Source organism: Silurus aristotelis (genome assembly GCF_946808225.1).
Source record: "Silurus aristotelis genome assembly, chromosome: 9".
Taxonomy (NCBI): Eukaryota; Metazoa; Chordata; class Actinopteri; order Siluriformes; family Siluridae; genus Silurus; species Silurus aristotelis.
Genome location: NC_139582.1, coordinates 16147518 through 16165365, shown reverse-complemented (window position 1 = coordinate 16165365; position 17848 = coordinate 16147518). Strand labels below are relative to the sequence as shown.

Sequence of the window (17848 nt, the reverse complement as noted above, 5' to 3'; positions counted from 1 at the left end):
GTCATGCTTTTAGATATATTTCTAGGTTTAGTGTTTTGAAATACATTAGCACAAGCACTGAATTTACACCATACTTTAAATATGTAATTGTAATTGATCAGAATGGTGTAAAACAGCAGCTCTGACTTTATTGCAGCTACATTTTACAGGTTTATATGTGTTTCCATAGTAACACTCCAATAATAATAATAATAATAATAAATCGATTAAAAAAACATATGTGGTCACTAATTTGTGTGCGGAAACGTTTTCCATTTCTCCAGTGTCAGCTGTTTTGTCTTACAAACATTATATGTATTTATAAATTGAGAATAAACACAACTTTTTCTTTTATAATAAATAAAATATGTCGTTGTAACCGTTGGCTAATTGCTGTCAAATGACACACTAAAGCCAAGCCTCCTTTTACTAGGACTTCAGGTTACATGTACACACCCTAATGAATGAAACGGTCATATTTAATATGTATGATATTGTGCTGGGTGTAAATATGGGCTCAGAACAAAACTCCTGCTGTAACACTTTTATAGAGAACGTTACAATATTTCCTCCAATCAGAGAGAGAGAGAGAGTGGGCAGGGCAAAGAACGAGTGGGACAAACTGAGAACAGCTCGGTGTGTGTTCACACTGCTGAGGCAGAGAGAGGAGACACACAGTGTGTCAAACCCCTGTAGATGATCAGACTCGTGTAAAGGAAGGCGGTAGGGTGAAAGTGCACTACACCCGACTAGGCAGAAGGATTTGGGCTGGATTAAGGGTGTGGTGTGGATTGAGACAATGCTGTGGAGTTTAAACACATAGAGCAGGGCAGCTGCTCCTTCACACAGACTCATACCTGCACAGGTAAATACTACTTATTATAATAATACTTATTATTATTATTATTATTATTATTACAAATAATATTAATATTAATATTATTAAAAATAAAAGATAATTGAAACAAACTTCACTTTCCACAGATAAAAGGGCACTAAACTCCCAAACTTTCTTTCCCATTGCTCTTTGTACTTTGCTGTGTGTGTGTGTGTGTGTGTGTGTGTGTGTGTGTGTGTGTGTGTGTGTGTGTGTGTGTGTGTGTGTGTGTGTGTGTTTGCCATTTCCATCCTCTACTCTCGTTAAAGTGACTCAAGCTGAAAGGCACTCCCGTACACACACACACACACACACACACACACACACACACACACACACACACACACACACACACACACACACACACACACACACACACACACACACACACTAAATGGAATGAAACTGGTGTACATTTCTCACCTGGGCGTGACAGTATCTCTCTGTATCTTTCTACATCTCTCTCTCTCTCTCTCTCTCTCTCTCTCTCTCTCTCTCTCTCTCTCTCTCTCTCTCTCTCTCTCTCTCTCTCTCTCTCTCTCAGTGATTTGGGACACAGGTGAAATCTGTCAAAGTGCTGTACTTTCATCCGTTTGTAAATTTAATCCCCAGGACATTTCAGGAGGATTTGTAATAAATTGGATATGTAATGAGTAACTCTGTAACTCGGTGTAGTAATCTGACTCTGTTCATCAGATTATTTGCCTATTACCCTGTTTATCTGTTTTATAATCTCTCACTCTCTCTAACAAATAATCTGTTTCTTTTTTAATAATCTGACTCCCTTCTAATGATCGGTCTCACTGTGTATTATTCTGTTCAGTAATCTGTTAATCTGCCTGTCAAATAATCCATCTGTCTGTCTAATAACCTGTTTATTTCTCTATTAATTCTGTCTAATAATCTGTCCATCAGTCTACTAAAACTGTATGATTCAGTCAATTATACTGATTCTCAGTCTAATAATGTCTCTTTGTAAGCTGTTTGTCTTTTCGTTTGCTTGTTCATACCTATTTTTCCCATCTGTCTAATAATCCCTGTTATCTCCAGTTTAATATCTTTAATGTCTGTTTGCCTGATTGTCTGTCTGTCTGTCTACAAATCTGTCTGTCTGACCTTCTCATTTTCTCACATTATTATGAGTATGGTAGCTGCAGGCAGACAGTCCTGGCTGTAACACGAACACGTGTTTTAAACGTGAACTAGTTACAAATGTGTAATGTTTTTGTTGCTGTATTTAGGGCATGTTGTGTATAGACGATAGTGCTTTCACCTCTGCTCTTTTCCTGCTTCACCTGAATTCAGTTTCTGTTTGGGTATCAAGAGACTTGTTTTGCTATCGCTTTTCTTCTAAACAAGGAGTTGCTTGTGTGACTGATCGAGTCGATGCTAAAAATTTTTAACGTTTTTGCGTTGCAGTCATAACATCTGTGTCCATATTCTAGTTGTATAAAACCTTTCAAATTACATAAAAAAACCTACAGTGGCTAAAAATCATAAAAAATTTTTTCATTTTGACCCAATTGTGTTTATACTTTGTTTCTTATAATTAGACACTATTCTGTGTGTGAGGGTTGCGGTTAGTAATGTAAATGAGTGACTGGATATTAGTGTAGGTGAGGTTGTAAGTAAATATGAATCTAAAGGTGGAGGTGTGAAATAAATAGCCTATAGAAAAGAAAAGTACACAGGCTACACACAGTATAAACACAGGTAAATGATGCTGGGATATGACCTGTGATATTGTAGCCCAAATTCAGATCTCTAATTTAATTCAATTTCTCATCAGAATTTATAATCTGCTGCTCTGATCTTCTCCACTGAGTAACGACTGACACCCGAATTCCATTTCATAGATAACTATTGCCAGGCAAACTTGGTGTAAATATACGCTTTTGTTTGGTCAACATTAATATTTGCTGTTTTGAAAACAGAGTTGATCTAAAACATGCACTGCTTTTTGTCTCATTGAGAACAAATAACCGAGGTCATTTTTCCAACATCTAATTCCTAGGAAATATCCTTCCTGAGAGAAAGCTATAAATATTTAATTTCTTCACTCCTGATATCTCCTGTGTGAGATTTTCGAGTGCTTTTCTCTCATTGACCTCCTTTAGGTCATGGCCTGGTAATTTATTGTTATTTGGAGACGCTGCGTTCTAGCTTTGTGTGAGCAAAGACATTTCTCACAAAGTAATAAAACACCCTGAAGCTGCAGGTCTTCACCCACCTGGGAATCACTGAATCAGTTTTCAGCAGCCGAAGAAGAGTTTTCACTCTAAAACTTTTTTCCTCGCCCTTCGAAATAATAAGGATTTTAAAGAAATAAACTCCTTTGTGGTAAAATTGTACTCGAGCAGGAATCAAATTTAATATATACTATTTATTTTTCTTTTTTTAATAATGGTGTAATGGCAGAAACGTGTCCTTAAGCCACCTGTAAATAGGATTCACAATAAATGTCAGTTTATTTCCAAGAATTTCTCCCAAAGTAGCACATTTTTATTTTTACACAAGGTTTTTGGTATATAGTGTGTAAGCTCATATAGGAAGTAAAAAAAGAAGTGATCCAATATGAGCTCTGCCCATTTTGCATCGAAGAGGATGAATTTCTTGTGAAGTTGACATTGGAAAATCATTAATTATTCAGACATTGTTCCACTACCAAACTTTGTGCCTTTAAACAGCAATTTAGAGCATATAAATGAAATATATTATGATGTTAGTTTTGACATCCTATATTTACGAACAGCATTGTTAGCAAGTATAAAGACTAGCATGTATACAATTGTCAAGTATGTGTAAATAATAACAACAGTTCATTCAGCCTTGGACTGACAGAGGTATGTGTCCAAAATCAAGGACATTCCTACTATTTAGCAAGAACAATCTGACTTTGAACAACTTCCCTTTATGCCCTCTTTCTAGAGCAACAGACAGACTACTGAATATACAGAATATCCTCCTAATCCCAGCCTCATCATATCAGAACATTACTTCTGACTAGTATAATTACTGTACTACTGTATACTGGAGAGTGTGTCCACCCCAGGAGTGTATATTTCCAGTGGTGTAGTGGGGTATTCTCATGTTATATAATATGTGAGTGTAAATGATTGTAAATGGCTATATACTGTATTTACTGTAGTTTAGTATAGAATATTTAGCATTTCCCCTAGATAGTAAACGTTTTATATTTTAGCAGAATGTAACTAAACATGTCCCCTAGATACTAAACCTGTTGTAGTTATTATAGTACCAGTGTATTTGATCTTGGGCTCTAGAGTGTAAATGTCATGGACTATAGTGGAGTGTGTTTGAACATGACTTCTTAGTAGTATATTTACTATACTTTGGCACAGAGGAGTGTATACTGTAGTATAGTGGAGTATATATGAGTGTGGTGTATTTACTGTAGTATAGTGGAGTATATAAGAGTGTGGGGTATTTACTGTAGTATAGTGGAGTATATATGGGTGTGGGGTATTTACTGTAGTATAGTGGAGTATATAAGAGTGTGGGGTATTTACTGTAGTATAGTGGAGTATATATGAGTGTGGTTTATTTACTGTAGTATAGTGGAGTATATATGAGTGTGGTGTATTTACTATAGTATAGTGGAGTATATGAGTGTGGTATATTTACTGTAGTATAGTGGAGTATATAAGAGTGTGGTGTATTTATTGTTGTATAGTGGAGTATATAAGAGTGTGGTATTTTTACTGTAGTATAGTGGAGTATATGAGTGTGGTATATTTACTGTAGTATAGTGGAGTATATAAGAGTGTGGTGTATTTACTGTAGTATAGTGGAGTATATGAGAGTGTGGTATTTTTACTGTAGTGTAGTGGAGTATATGAGTGTGATATATTTACTGTAGTATAGTGGAGTATATGGGTGTGGTATATTTACTGTAGTATAGTGGAGTATATAAGAGTGTGGGGTATTTACTGTAGTATAGTGGAGTATATGAGTGTGGTATATTTACTGTAGTATAGTGGAGTATATGGGTGTGGTATATTTACTGTAGTATAGTGGAGTATATAAGAGTGTGGGGTATTTACTGTAGTATAGTGGAGTATATGAGTGTGGTATATTTACTGTAGTATAGTGGAGTATATGGGTGTGGTATATTTACTGTAGTATAGTGGAGTATATAAGAGTGTGGGGTATTTACTGTAGTGTAGTGGAGTATATGAGTGTGATATATTTACTGTAGTATAGTGGAGTATATGGGTGTGGTATATTTACTGTAGTATAGTGGAGTATATAAGAGTGTGGGGTATTTACTGTAGTATAGTGGAGTATATGAGTGTGGTATATTTACTGTAGTATAGTGGAGTATATAAGAGTGTGGTGTATTTACTGTAGTATAGTGGAGTATATGAGAGTGTGGGGTATTTACTGTAGTATAGTGGAGTATATATGAGTGTGGTTTATTTACTGTAGTATAGTGGAGTATATATGAGTGTGGTATTTTTACTATAGTATAGTGGAGTATATGAGTGTGGTATATTTACTGTAGTATAGTGGAGTATATAAGAGTGTGGTGTATTTATTGTTGTATAGTGGAGTATATAAGAGTGTGGTATTTTTACTGTAGTATAGTGGAGTATATGAGTGTGGTATATTTACTGTAGTATAGTGGAGTATATAAGAGTGTGGTGTATTTACTGTAGTATAGTGGAGTATATGAGAGTGTGGTATTTTTACTGTAGTGTAGTGGAGTATATGAGTGTGATATATTTACTGTAGTGTAGTGGAGTATATGGGTGTGGTATATTTACTGTAGTATAGTGGAGTATATAAGAGTGTGGGGTATTTACTGTAGTATAGTGGAGTATATTAGAGTGTTATATTTACTGTAGTATAGTGGAGTATATAAGAGTGTGGTGTATTTACTGTAGTATAGTGGAGTATATAAGAGTGTGGTGTATTTACTGTAGTATAGTGGAGTATATGTGGTATAGTGGAGTATATAAGAGTGTGGTGTATTTACTGTAGTATAGTGGAGTATAAAAGAGTGTTATATTTACTGTAGTATAGTGGAGTATATAAGAGTGTGGGGTATTTACTGTAGTATAGTGGAGTATATTAGAGTGTTATATTTACTGTAGTATAGTGGAGTATATAAGAGTGTGGTGTATTTACTGTAGTATAGTGGAGTATATTAGAGTGTTATATTTACTGTAGTATAGTGGAGTATATAAGAGTGTGGTGTATTTACTGTAGTATAGTGGAGTATATTAGAGTGTTATATTTACTGTAGTATAGTGGAGTATATAAGAGTGTGGTGTATTTACTGTAGTATAGTGGAGTATATAAGAGTGTGGGGTATTTACTGTAGTATAGTGGAGTATATTAGAGTGTTATATTTACTGTAGTATAGTGGAGTATATAAGAGTGTGGTGTATTTACTGTAGTATAGTGGAGTATATTAGAGTGTTATATTTACTGTAGTATAGTGGAGTATATAAGAGTGTGGTGTATTTACTGTAGTATAGTGGAGTATATGTGGTATAGTGGAGTATATAAGAGTGTGGTGTATTTACTGTAGTATAGTGGAGTATATTAAAGTGTTATATTTACTGTAGTATAGTGGAGTATATAAGTGTGTGGTGTATTTACTGTAGTATAGTGGAGTATATAAGAGTGTGGTGTATTTACTGTAGTATAGTGGAGTATATTAAAGTGTTATATTTACTGTAGTATAGTGGAGTATATATGAGTGTGGTTTATTTACTGTAGTATAGTGGAGTATATATGAGTGTGGTGTATTTACTGTAGTATAGTGGAGTATATATGAGTGTGGTATTTTTACTATAGTATAGTGGAGTATATGAGTGTGGTATATTTACTGTAGTATAGTGGAGTATATAAGAGTGTGGTGTATTTATTGTTGTATAGTGGAGTATATAAGAGTGTGGTATTTTTACTGTAGTATAGTGGAGTATATGAGTGTGGTATATTTACTGTAGTATAGTGGAGTATATAAGAGTGTGGTGTATTTACTGTAGTATAGTGGAGTATATGAGAGTGTGGTATTTTTACTGTAGTGTAGTGGAGTATATGAGTGTGATATATTTACTGTAGTATAGTGGAGTATATGGGTGTGGTATATTTACTGTAGTATAGTGGAGTATATAAGAGTGTGGGGTATTTACTGTAGTATAGTGGAGTATATTAGAGTGTTATATTTACTGTAGTATAGTGGAGTATATAAGAGTGTGGTGTATTTACTGTAGTATAGTGGAGTATATAAGAGTGTGGTGTATTTACTGTAGTATAGTGGAGTATATGTGGTATAGTGGAGTATATAAGAGTGTGGTGTATTTACTGTAGTATAGTGGAGTATAAAAGAGTGTTATATTTACTGTAGTATAGTGGAGTATATAAGAGTGTGGGGTATTTACTGTAGTATAGTGGAGTATATTAGAGTGTTATATTTACTGTAGTATAGTGGAGTATATAAGAGTGTGGTGTATTTACTGTAGTATAGTGGAGTATATAAGAGTGTGGGGTATTTACTGTAGTATAGTGGAGTATATTAGAGTGTTATATTTACTGTAGTATAGTGGAGTATATAAGAGTGTGGTGTATTTACTGTAGTATAGTGGAGTATATTAGAGTGTTATATTTACTGTAGTATAGTGGAGTATATAAGAGTGTGGTGTATTTACTGTAGTATAGTGGAGTATATGTGGTATAGTGGAGTATATAAGAGTGTGGTGTATTTACTGTAGTATAGTGGAGTATATTAAAGTGTTATATTTACTGTAGTATAGTGGAGTATATAAGTGTGTGGTGTATTTACTGTAGTATAGTGGAGTATATAAGAGTGTGGTGTATTTACTGTAGTATAGTGGAGTATATTAAAGTGTTATATTTACTGTAGTATAGTGGAGTATATAAGTGTGTGGTGTATTTACTGTAGTATAGTGGAGTATATTAGAGTGTGGTGTATTTACTGTAGTATAGTGGAGTATATAAGAGTGTGGTGTATTTACTGTAGTATAGTGGAGTATATAAGAGTGTTATATTTACTGTAGTATATAAGAGTGTGGTGTATTTACTGTAGTATAGTGGGGTATATAAGAGTGTTATATTTACTGTAGTATATAAGAGTGTGGGGTATTTACTGTAGTATAGTGGAGTATATAAGAGTGTGGTGTATTTACTGTAGTATAGTGGAGTATATAAGAGTGTTATATTTACTGTAGTATAGTGGAGTATATAAGAGTGTGTTATATTTACTGTAGTATAGTGGAGTATGGTTTATGAACATAACCCCGGAGTATACATTATCTGTAGGCGTGTATTTGAGGATGGTGACAGATGTAACACATCAGAACATACTAAAATTATGTGTATGTTTAAAACACAAATGTTGACCTGTATGTGTGTTTAATCTCCAGGATCTGGCTGTGTCATACTGTGATGAAGCAATGACTCCTCATAAGCAGTCATCTCGCAGCTGGACCTCCATCCTGTGCTGCTTTAAGAGAAGCGAGCAACCTGAGATCACCTACAGCGTCAGCCATGACACCAACTTCACTCTACACGGGATGGAGCCCGGGCTGCCCATACCTCCCAGTGAGGAGCTGGATGCTATATTCTCTGAGCTTGTGGTGCGTATTCTACTTCTACTTACTCTTACTGCTTCTGATTGGAGTTTTGGGTACGTATCTGTGTACCAATCTCACAAAGTGTAAAGATTTTTATTCATATTTTACTTTTATTGATGATTTAAAATGGATCTTTTTGATGCAGATAGATGTTTGCTGAGGAATGGAGAGAAAGCCTTGTGGATAATTGTAAAGCTTGTACTGTGTGTGTGTGTGTGTGTGTGTGTGTGTGTGTGTGTGTGTGTGTGTGTGTGTATTTTAGTTTTTCTTACCATAGCACTTCCAGATCATTTTCTTTCCAAGAATGTTATCCTGTTTCGTCGACATTTGTTTGTGGTATGAATTTTAAAGTTTACATTTCCATAACTGTATTTTTTTTTTTTTCCCAGATGGAAACATGAATACATTCCTGAGAACCCGTTGGAAAATTTGTCATCTAAAATATCTACTGTGATTTCTATGTCTATGAATTCTATGTTTTTGATATGGGTTTTTTTTTGTGTTTCCTCCATTAGGATGAACTGGACCTCACTGAAACGCACCGAGCTGCCATGTTTGCTCTCCCTGCTGAGAAGAAATGGCAGATATACTGCAGCAACAAGATGGTAAGAGTATGTGTGAATGAGTGAAGGACAACAGGAGATGAAAAGAGATGATGAATGTGAGGAGTGTGAGTTATATTTGATATGAGGGAAAGTGCAGGACAAAGGGAGCAAGAGTGAAGGGACGAGAAGAAAGCGAGTAAAAAATTTATTTAAACTTTTGGAGAGAAATAAGAAGGGAGAACAATGCAATTAAAAGTTAATAAAATAGACTTATGAAGAGAGAGAGAGAGAGAGAGAGAGAGAGAGAGAGAGAGAGAGAGAGAGGACAGAGAGTCAGGGACACTCTATTCAGTGTTATAACACTTTAATGTCATGTGCACTGGACCACATTTTTATGCATGAGTTAATGAGAATTGTATTTACTTTTTTATACTTTATTTATATTATTTATTACAACGTTGCGTTGTAGTTTTGGTGACTGTTGAATATTTTATCTTTGGGTTTATTTGGAAAGTTTGAAAGTCACTGTGTAGAAAAGAAAACTCGCTTCTTCTCTTTCCAACATCCACATCAGCGAAACAATTAAACTCCCTCATCTGCTAACAGTTAAAACAGAATTCACAGCCACGTGGCTTTGACTTCTTTACACGTCTTTACACCTTAAAGAATCAATTGATCAAACAAATGTGATTTTTCTGATGATTTTCTCAGGAACAGGAGGAGAATAAAGGAGCGATAAGTTCGCCTAAATATTACATCGACCAGATCAACTTAATGGCTGCTGTGAGACACACACACACACACACACACACACACACACACACACACACACACACACACACACACACACACACACATTTATTGATATTAAATTAATATTTATTTATTGAGGTTTCTTTTTTTATTACTTTCTGCTGAAGAAGGTTAAACAGGTCACACATAGAGCACTTATACATAATGCCATTTGGAGGAATGATATTCAGCCTGTATACAGTAACATATATATATATATATATATATATATATATATATATATATATATATATATATATATATATATATATATATATATATATATATATATATATATATATATATATATATAATATAATATATATTACATCATATCATATCATTAACTCTGCTGTATGCTGGTGCTGTTCCTCAGAAAAAGACGCTTATGGCTACAGAGAAGGAGGATGAAGAACAGAGGAGCAAATCTATTGAGGGTTTAAAGACAGCGTTAAGGACACAACCCATGAGGTAAAACACACACACACACACACACACACAAACACACACACACACACACACACACACACACACACACACACACACACACACACACACACACACACACACACACACACACACACACACACCATTATATTCTTACAAAGAAGAATAACTCTTCTCAATGTGTTCTCTTCTCTTCTCTTCTCTTCTCTTCTCTTCTCTTCTCTTCTCTTCTCTTCTCTTCTCTTCTCTTCTCGTCTCGTTCTACATACGCTGATATAATGACTGTATTTAATAAAGATAGTTTAGTATATAAATCCTCTCTTCTCTCCGTCTGCAGTTTTGTGACCCAGTTCATCGACGAGGATGGCCTGACGTGTCTGCTAAACTTCCTGAAGAACATGGACTACGAGACGAGCGAGTCTCAGATCCACACCTCGTTGATCGGGTGCATCAAGGCTCTGATGAACAACTCTAAAGGTCGCTCCCATGTCCTGGCCCACCCTGAGAGCATCAACATCATCGCTCAGAGCCTCAGCACCGAGAACATCCGCACCAAAGTGGCTGTGCTGGAGATCCTGGCCGCCGTGTGTCTCGTCCCCGGCGGCCATCGCAAAGTGCTGGAGGCCATGATACACTACCAGAGATACGCCAGTGAGAGGACGCGCTTCCAGGTGGGACACGGAGCAGGACAGAGCTCTTATTTTTAAATCATTACACATTATATAATATACAAATCCCCTTTTCAATACATTTACTCAATTTTATATCAGACTCAAATATTTCTTTCTTTCTGTTTTTCTTTGTTTCTTTGTTTTTTGTTTTTTTGCCTTCTTTGTTTTTATTTTCCTTCCTTCCTTCCTTCCTTCCTTCCTTCCTTCCTTCCTTCCTTCCTTCCTTCCTTCCTTCCTTCCTTCCTTCCATCCTTGCTTCCTTCCTTGCTTCCTTCCTTCCGTCCTTTTTTCCTTCCTTCCTTCCTTCCTTCCTTCCTTCCTTCCTTCCTTCCTTCCTTCCTTCCTTCCTTCCTTCCTTCCTTCCTTCCTTCCTTCCTTCCGTCCTTTTTTTCTTCCTTGCTTCCTTCTTTTTTTCCTTCCGTCCTTTTTTCCTTTAATCCTTTTTTCCTTCATTCCTTCCTTCCTCTTTCAGTCTCTGGTGAATGAGTTGGACAGGAGTACGGGTCGTTACAGAGACGAGGTGAACCTGAAGACCACTGTCATGTTCTTCATTAATGCTGTACTCAGTCAGGGAGCTGGAGAGGTGAGGCTGTGTGTGTGTGTGTGTGTGTGTGTGTGTGTGTGTGTGTGTGTGTGTGTGTGTGTGTGTGTGTGTGTGTGTGTGTGTGTGTGTGTGTGTGTGTGTGTGTGTGTGTGTGTGTGTGTGTATGTATGTAGGCCATACAGGAAGTAAAACAATAATCAGAATGACTTTGAGTGAATATTTTACGTGCAGTCGAGTCTGGACTTCAGGATTCACTTACGCTACGAGTTCCTCATGCTGGGAATCCAACCGGTCATCGACAAACTCCGGAGTCATGAGAACGAGACGCTGGACCGGTGAGAGCTCAGTCTTCTCTCTGCAGCTTCTTAATCCCACAATCCACAATTTAACATCTGCCATTCTACTGTAATGACTAGTCCACTCTATCTACTCCTCCAGGCATCTGGACTACTTTGAAATGAAGAGAAACGAGGATGAGTTGGAAATGGCTAAGCGCTTTGAGAATGTAAGTGTATATGGTGCTGATGTCGTTTTCATTTCCTACTCTGTGAAAATCAGATCAAGTTATGGATGTTGCCTTTGTTGTTTTTAGGTTCATGTCAACACTAAAAGTGCGTCACAGGTGTTTGAGCTCATCCGAAAAAGGATCAATCACACTGAGGCCTTTCCACACTTTATCTCCATCCTCCAGCACTGTCTGCACATGCCCTGTGAGCTACATCAACAACAACAACAACAACAACAACAATGATAATAATAATGTGTATAATGCTTACAGAGTGATTTCCCTCTGTACAGATAAGTGGAGTGGGAACATGGTACACTACTGGCTCCTCCTCGACCGAATCGTCCAGCAGATCGTCCTACAGACCGATAAAGGTCACGATCCTGATGTTGCACCACTAGAGAACTTCAACGTGAAGAACGTGGTGAAAATGTGAGTGGAGGTGTTCTTCATCTTATTCTTTCTCAAATTTAATGCAAAAAAACAATACAGAATATACATTATTAACCTTTATTAACTTATTAATTTCATCTATAATTATATTATATTACATTATTTATATTATACTATATTATATCAGATTAGATTAGATTATAATTTCAGCCTTCAAAATGTAAAAACTTTACTTAATTTGTATTTTATTTGTCAAAAAAAGGTTATTAAGGCATATTGAAGTAGATTTTCATCCAAGTGAAAAAATAAAAAAAACATTTTAATAATATAATTGTAATATTTTTTATTAATATAAAATATTTTGGGTTTTGTTTAGTCTTTAATCTCTCTCTCTCTCTCTCTCTCTCTCTCTCTCTCTCTCTCTCTGCGCTCTCTCTCTCTCTCTCTCTCTGCGCTCTCTCTCTCTCTCTGCGCTCTCTCTCTCTCTCTCTCTCTCTGCGCTCTCTCTCTCTCTCTGCGCTCTCTCTCTCTCTCTCTCTCTGTAAACCCTGACAGGTTGGTGAATGAAAATGAGGTGAAACAGTGGAAAGAGCAGGCAGAGAAGACGAGAAAAGGTAATGTAAAGAAAGCACTGTGAGCACTGACCCTGATTTCTACATTCTGATCATCCATTCAGTCCCTTTTAAAGCAGCTGTTTACAAACATGCTGACACATCTGTATTTCACTTAAACGCTGTGAGAAAAATCAGCAGAGGTTTTACACGACATCAAATCATAATTTATTGCTTATTTATTTATTCATTTATTTATTTAAAATCCAATCAATTGTCTCCACATATACAATATAGCCAAAAGTATTGGAGCACCTGAATCCATATCATGAAATTTTGTCTTCACTTGACTTGTGTGTGTGTATGTGTGTGTGTGTGTGTGTGTGTGTGTGTGTGTGTGTGTGTGTGTGTGTGTGTGTGCATGATGTATTAAAGACCCTAAAACTTGCATTCCATATTCCAAAATCATTTTTTATGCATACATTAATTTACAGTTTAATCACATTAGTGTTAATTCTCTGTATCGCTCCACCACACTGTTACAGAATTCCTCTGCCAGCTTGATACAGCAGGAGAAAACAGTCCTTGTTTGGATTTAATGCCTCACAGCTTTAATTAAAATGTAATCAGACTCTAATTTAATTTCTGTAAACACACAAACCACAATCAGGGATTTAGCAACAATCAGCAGTTAAATACAAAAAACTGGATCATAATGTAATTAAAACGTCCATCTATATAAAAAATTTTAAGGTTTGTGTATGTCATGAAAATGTCACTTACTTTAAAAACAAAGTTCTTCCACCATTAAAGCTTCTCTTCAGAACCCAGTAACATGAGAGCTTCCTTTCAGAGACAGTTCTAACTCTACAAACTAGATGATCTGATCAGTAAACAGATGGTCAGTATTTTTTGGGTTATTTGCATGCAGAACAGAGTGAGCTGCAGCAGAAGCTGGAGAAAAAGGAACGAGAGTGTGAAGTGAAGGCGCAGGAGAAAGAGGAGATGATGCAGACCCTCAGTAAGATGAAGGAGAAACTGGAGAAGGAGAACAACGAACACAAACTCACCAAACAGCAAGTGGCTTCACTCATGGCTCAGCTTCAGCAGCTCAGTAATGTAGGAACAAAACCACACACACACACACACACACACACACACACACACACACACACACACACACACACACACACACACACACACACACACACACACACACACACACACACACACACACACACACACACACATAGACTCTATATAACATTTATATAAATGTGCTTCTTCAATGTGTTCCTTTCTTCTAGAGAGCATTTGTTCCTGGAGCACCTTCTCATGTTCCTGAAACTCCTGGTGCTCCCTCTGCTCCTTTACCTTCAGCAGCGGGTCTTGCTCCTCCTCCTCCTCCTGCTCTCACTACTCCAGGTGGGATTCCTCCTCCTCCTCCACCTCCTCCTCCTCCAGGAGCTCCTCCACCTCCCCCTGGACTTCTATTCGGTTTTCTTGGATCCTCAGGACAGAAGAAAAAGGACATTCCTCAACCTTCAAACCCACTTAAGTCCTTCAACTGGGCCAAACTTAATGAGGTGAAACTGATAATAACTTTGATTTCAACAAGGACTCTGATATCAACACTGACTCAGATATCAACACTGACTAATATATAAACACTGACTCAGATCTCAACACTGAATCCGATAACAACACTGACTCAGATCTCAACACTGAATCCGATAACAACACTGACTCAGATCTCAACACTGAATCCGATATCAACACCAGAGGTGTGAAGTAACGGAGTACAAATACTTTGTTACTGTACTTCAGTAGATTTTTCTGGTATCAGTTTTTTACTCCACTATTTATTTTTCAGACAACTTTTTACTTTTACTCATTACATTTTTACACAAATATCTGTACTTTTTACTTCTTACATTTTCAAAACAGGCTCATTACTTTAGTTTTAATTAATTGATTTGGTGGAATATAAAATTTTTATTTTCACTGTGCGCCGATTTCAGCCGAACAACCGATTTCCTGTTACTGCGCGTCTTTTTCAATCCGCTGATGTAAAAAGTCCTGACTCTCACTCTTTAAGAAGATAAGAATCAGCATGCAGAAGGCAGTAAGAAGTTTGGGGTTAATGTGGATGAGACGGAGGGAGTCAGTGATGAGAACATGACTGAGAACAGACACATTCATGATCATCATCATCTTTTCTCTGCTTGTGGTAACAACATGGGCGTTAATCCCGGGGGGGACAGAGGGGACATGAACAACCCTTGTAATTAGTTTTGTATATATTAATATAAAACTAATTAAAAATGTTGTTACCCATGGGCGTAAATTTCATTTAACAGTAGGGGGGACAATAAATATAAAATTTCTCATGAATATATTCTCTCAATATATATTTGGCTTTCAAAATTCAAACTATTTTAAACAGCACTAAATGTTATTAACGCGCTATCAATCTATCAAATATTAATATGACGTGAGGTTCAGTTAACAGCTAAAACAGGTAGAAGTAATAACTCCTTTTTACTTAAGTACATGTCAGAGCCAAGTCTCTTTACTTTCACTTAAGTAAAAAAGTATAATCAGTACTTCAACTTTTACCAGACTATTTTAAAACATGAGTATCTGTACTTCTACTTAAGTAAAGGATGTGTGTACTTTTGCCACCTCTGATCAACACTGAATCCGATATCAACACTGACTTATTCATCAACACTGATTTAGATATCAGCACTGACTAATATATAAACACTGACTAATATATAAACACTGACTCAGATATCAACACTGATTCAGATATCAGCACTGACTCAGATATCAGCACTGACAAGAAATTGAAACAACTACATTAAAAACAGCCAATTCCTAACAAAAACAACAACAATAATAATAATAATAATCATTATTATAATAATGTTTACTTTCAAAGGAACTTCTCCAAAGTCCAGTGCTTATAGACCTGCTGTTGTGTTTTTCACCTGTAGAACAAGCTAGAAGGAACCTTGTGGACAGAGCTGGACGATATCAAAATTTTTAAAGTTCTGGACCTGGAGGACATTGAAAGAACGTTTTCAGCCTACCAGAGACAGCTGGTATGAGTCTAGTGACAACCACAACAACAGCCCTGAAAATACCATCAGGATGAGTGAATGTGCAGACGGGTCAAACTTTCTGTTAGCAATTATTCTGTTTATCTGCCATGCAAACAGCAGACGTTTGTGATAAAAGAAAACATTCTGGAATAAAACTCTGCTCGGAGAAACATGCTATTCTAGTCTGTGAGCCAGATGCTTGTTCTGACATAACATTTAATTGTGTGTGTGTGTGTGTGTGTGTGTGTGTGTGTGTGTGTGTGTGTGTGTGTGTGTGTGTGTGTGTGTGTGTGTGTGTGTGTGTGTGTGTGTGATAGAGTATAGCCCCAGGTTTATAGTGTTTTGTTAGTTTTGATTAGTTAGAGTGTCATATTTTTTATTGTTGTGGTAACACAACACAGCTGGAGATTTATTACACTCACATATAAACACTGAAACACATTTATTTTACATTTATTGCATTTACATAAAGTTGTTTGTGTACACCTTATTGTCATTTAGAGCTTTTTTTTTTTTTTTACATTGATTTAATCCCACATTTCAGATCTGTATTCCGGCAATTTGTTAGTATTTTTAGATGCTATAAAACACTACGTTTTATTGAAATATATTACCATAAATATGCTGCATACTTTTTTTCTCTTGGTATCATAGTCAGTTGGAAGCTCAGATAACTAGAAAATGTTAGGTGATCTAAAATATCAGCAAAAAAACAATCAGTATATAATTTTAAGTCTATCATGAGTAAATTTCACATCTCAGCATATTAAATTTAACACTACAACATGAGCCCAATAGGATCCTGGGCAGAACTTCTGTTGTGGTTGCAAAGCATCACATAGTTCAGATTTACTATTAAAAGGTTTTAATTAAAAAAATGTTTTGCATCAGTTAATTTATTTGCATTTTTAATCCCCGTCTTTTTATTATGAAGGTAAAAAAATTGGCAGCAAAACATAGTACACTTAAAAAAAAAAAAAAAAAAAAGATTTTTAACCATTTTCCAGATAAACATTTTCCGTGAATATTTTAATAAATAGATACATTTGTTATATAGCAGAGGTAACTTTACATGTCAATTGTTAGTTAAGTAGATTGGATACTGTTAAACAGAAAACAATCGATTTGTATCAGAAATCTTTCAAGGTAAACATTAGGGAGGGGCAGTGGGCGGGGCCTCCAGACAGTGTCATTTAATATAGGAGAGTTTGAAATACCTGCACAGACATTGATTGACTCACATGCTGTCTATTTTCTCTTTTTCTGGGTATGTTCCAGCGTACATTTTGTTTGTTTCACCCATCTTACAGTCCCACTGAGCTCTGGAGTCATCAGATGCTATGAAATGTGTTTCTTTAATGCAAAAAAAAAGCCTGAATGAAATGGAAAGGCTTTAGAAAAGTGTGTGTTGGTATTAGAAAAGTGTGTGTGCACAATACTGACTCTAATTGTGACACTGCTTCTGATTTGTATAAAACTTTCCTGTTTCAAAGTTCTTTGACTTACAGTAATAAAGCAACAAATTAGCTTGATCTGCGCTTCCATCTCTCTGCAGAAAGAGACTGGTGATGACGCAGCTGCAAAGAAAGTGAAGGAGCTGTCGGTTATTGACGGCCGCCGAGCACAGAACTGCAACATCCTCCTGTCACGGTGCGTCTGGATCGCAGTGTGTTACTGTACACAAACTTATTTTTGTTTTTTTGGTTAAACAAGTCTGTGTATTATTATTAATATTAATTTATATGGAAAAAAGTGGTGAAAAAATAATATTAATTATGATTAATTATAATCAAGATAATCAAGATGCAT

At 36.1% G+C, this 17848-nt stretch overlaps 1 protein-coding gene across 1 annotated transcript in view; it reads left to right on the top strand.

Annotated features, from left to right (window-relative positions):
* The first annotated feature begins 603 nt into the window (after positions 1 to 603).
* daam1a (dishevelled associated activator of morphogenesis 1a) overlaps positions 604 to 17848 on the top strand; it is a 22264-nt gene continuing 5019 nt past the window's right edge. The window contains exons 1-16 of the mRNA XM_083551037.1: positions 604 to 844; positions 8272 to 8484; positions 8997 to 9086; positions 9738 to 9809; positions 10195 to 10289; positions 10603 to 10936; positions 11409 to 11519; positions 11712 to 11815; positions 11919 to 11985; positions 12073 to 12190; positions 12279 to 12417; positions 12934 to 12992; positions 13861 to 14048; positions 14237 to 14515; positions 15932 to 16039; positions 17595 to 17689. Coding sequence (XP_083407163.1) covers positions 8302 to 8484; positions 8997 to 9086; positions 9738 to 9809; positions 10195 to 10289; positions 10603 to 10936; positions 11409 to 11519; positions 11712 to 11815; positions 11919 to 11985; positions 12073 to 12190; positions 12279 to 12417; positions 12934 to 12992; positions 13861 to 14048; positions 14237 to 14515; positions 15932 to 16039; positions 17595 to 17689 — 2042 coding nt within the window. The 5' untranslated portion in view covers positions 604 to 844; positions 8272 to 8301. The remainder of the gene's footprint in view (positions 845 to 8271; positions 8485 to 8996; positions 9087 to 9737; positions 9810 to 10194; positions 10290 to 10602; positions 10937 to 11408; positions 11520 to 11711; positions 11816 to 11918; positions 11986 to 12072; positions 12191 to 12278; positions 12418 to 12933; positions 12993 to 13860; positions 14049 to 14236; positions 14516 to 15931; positions 16040 to 17594; positions 17690 to 17848) is intronic.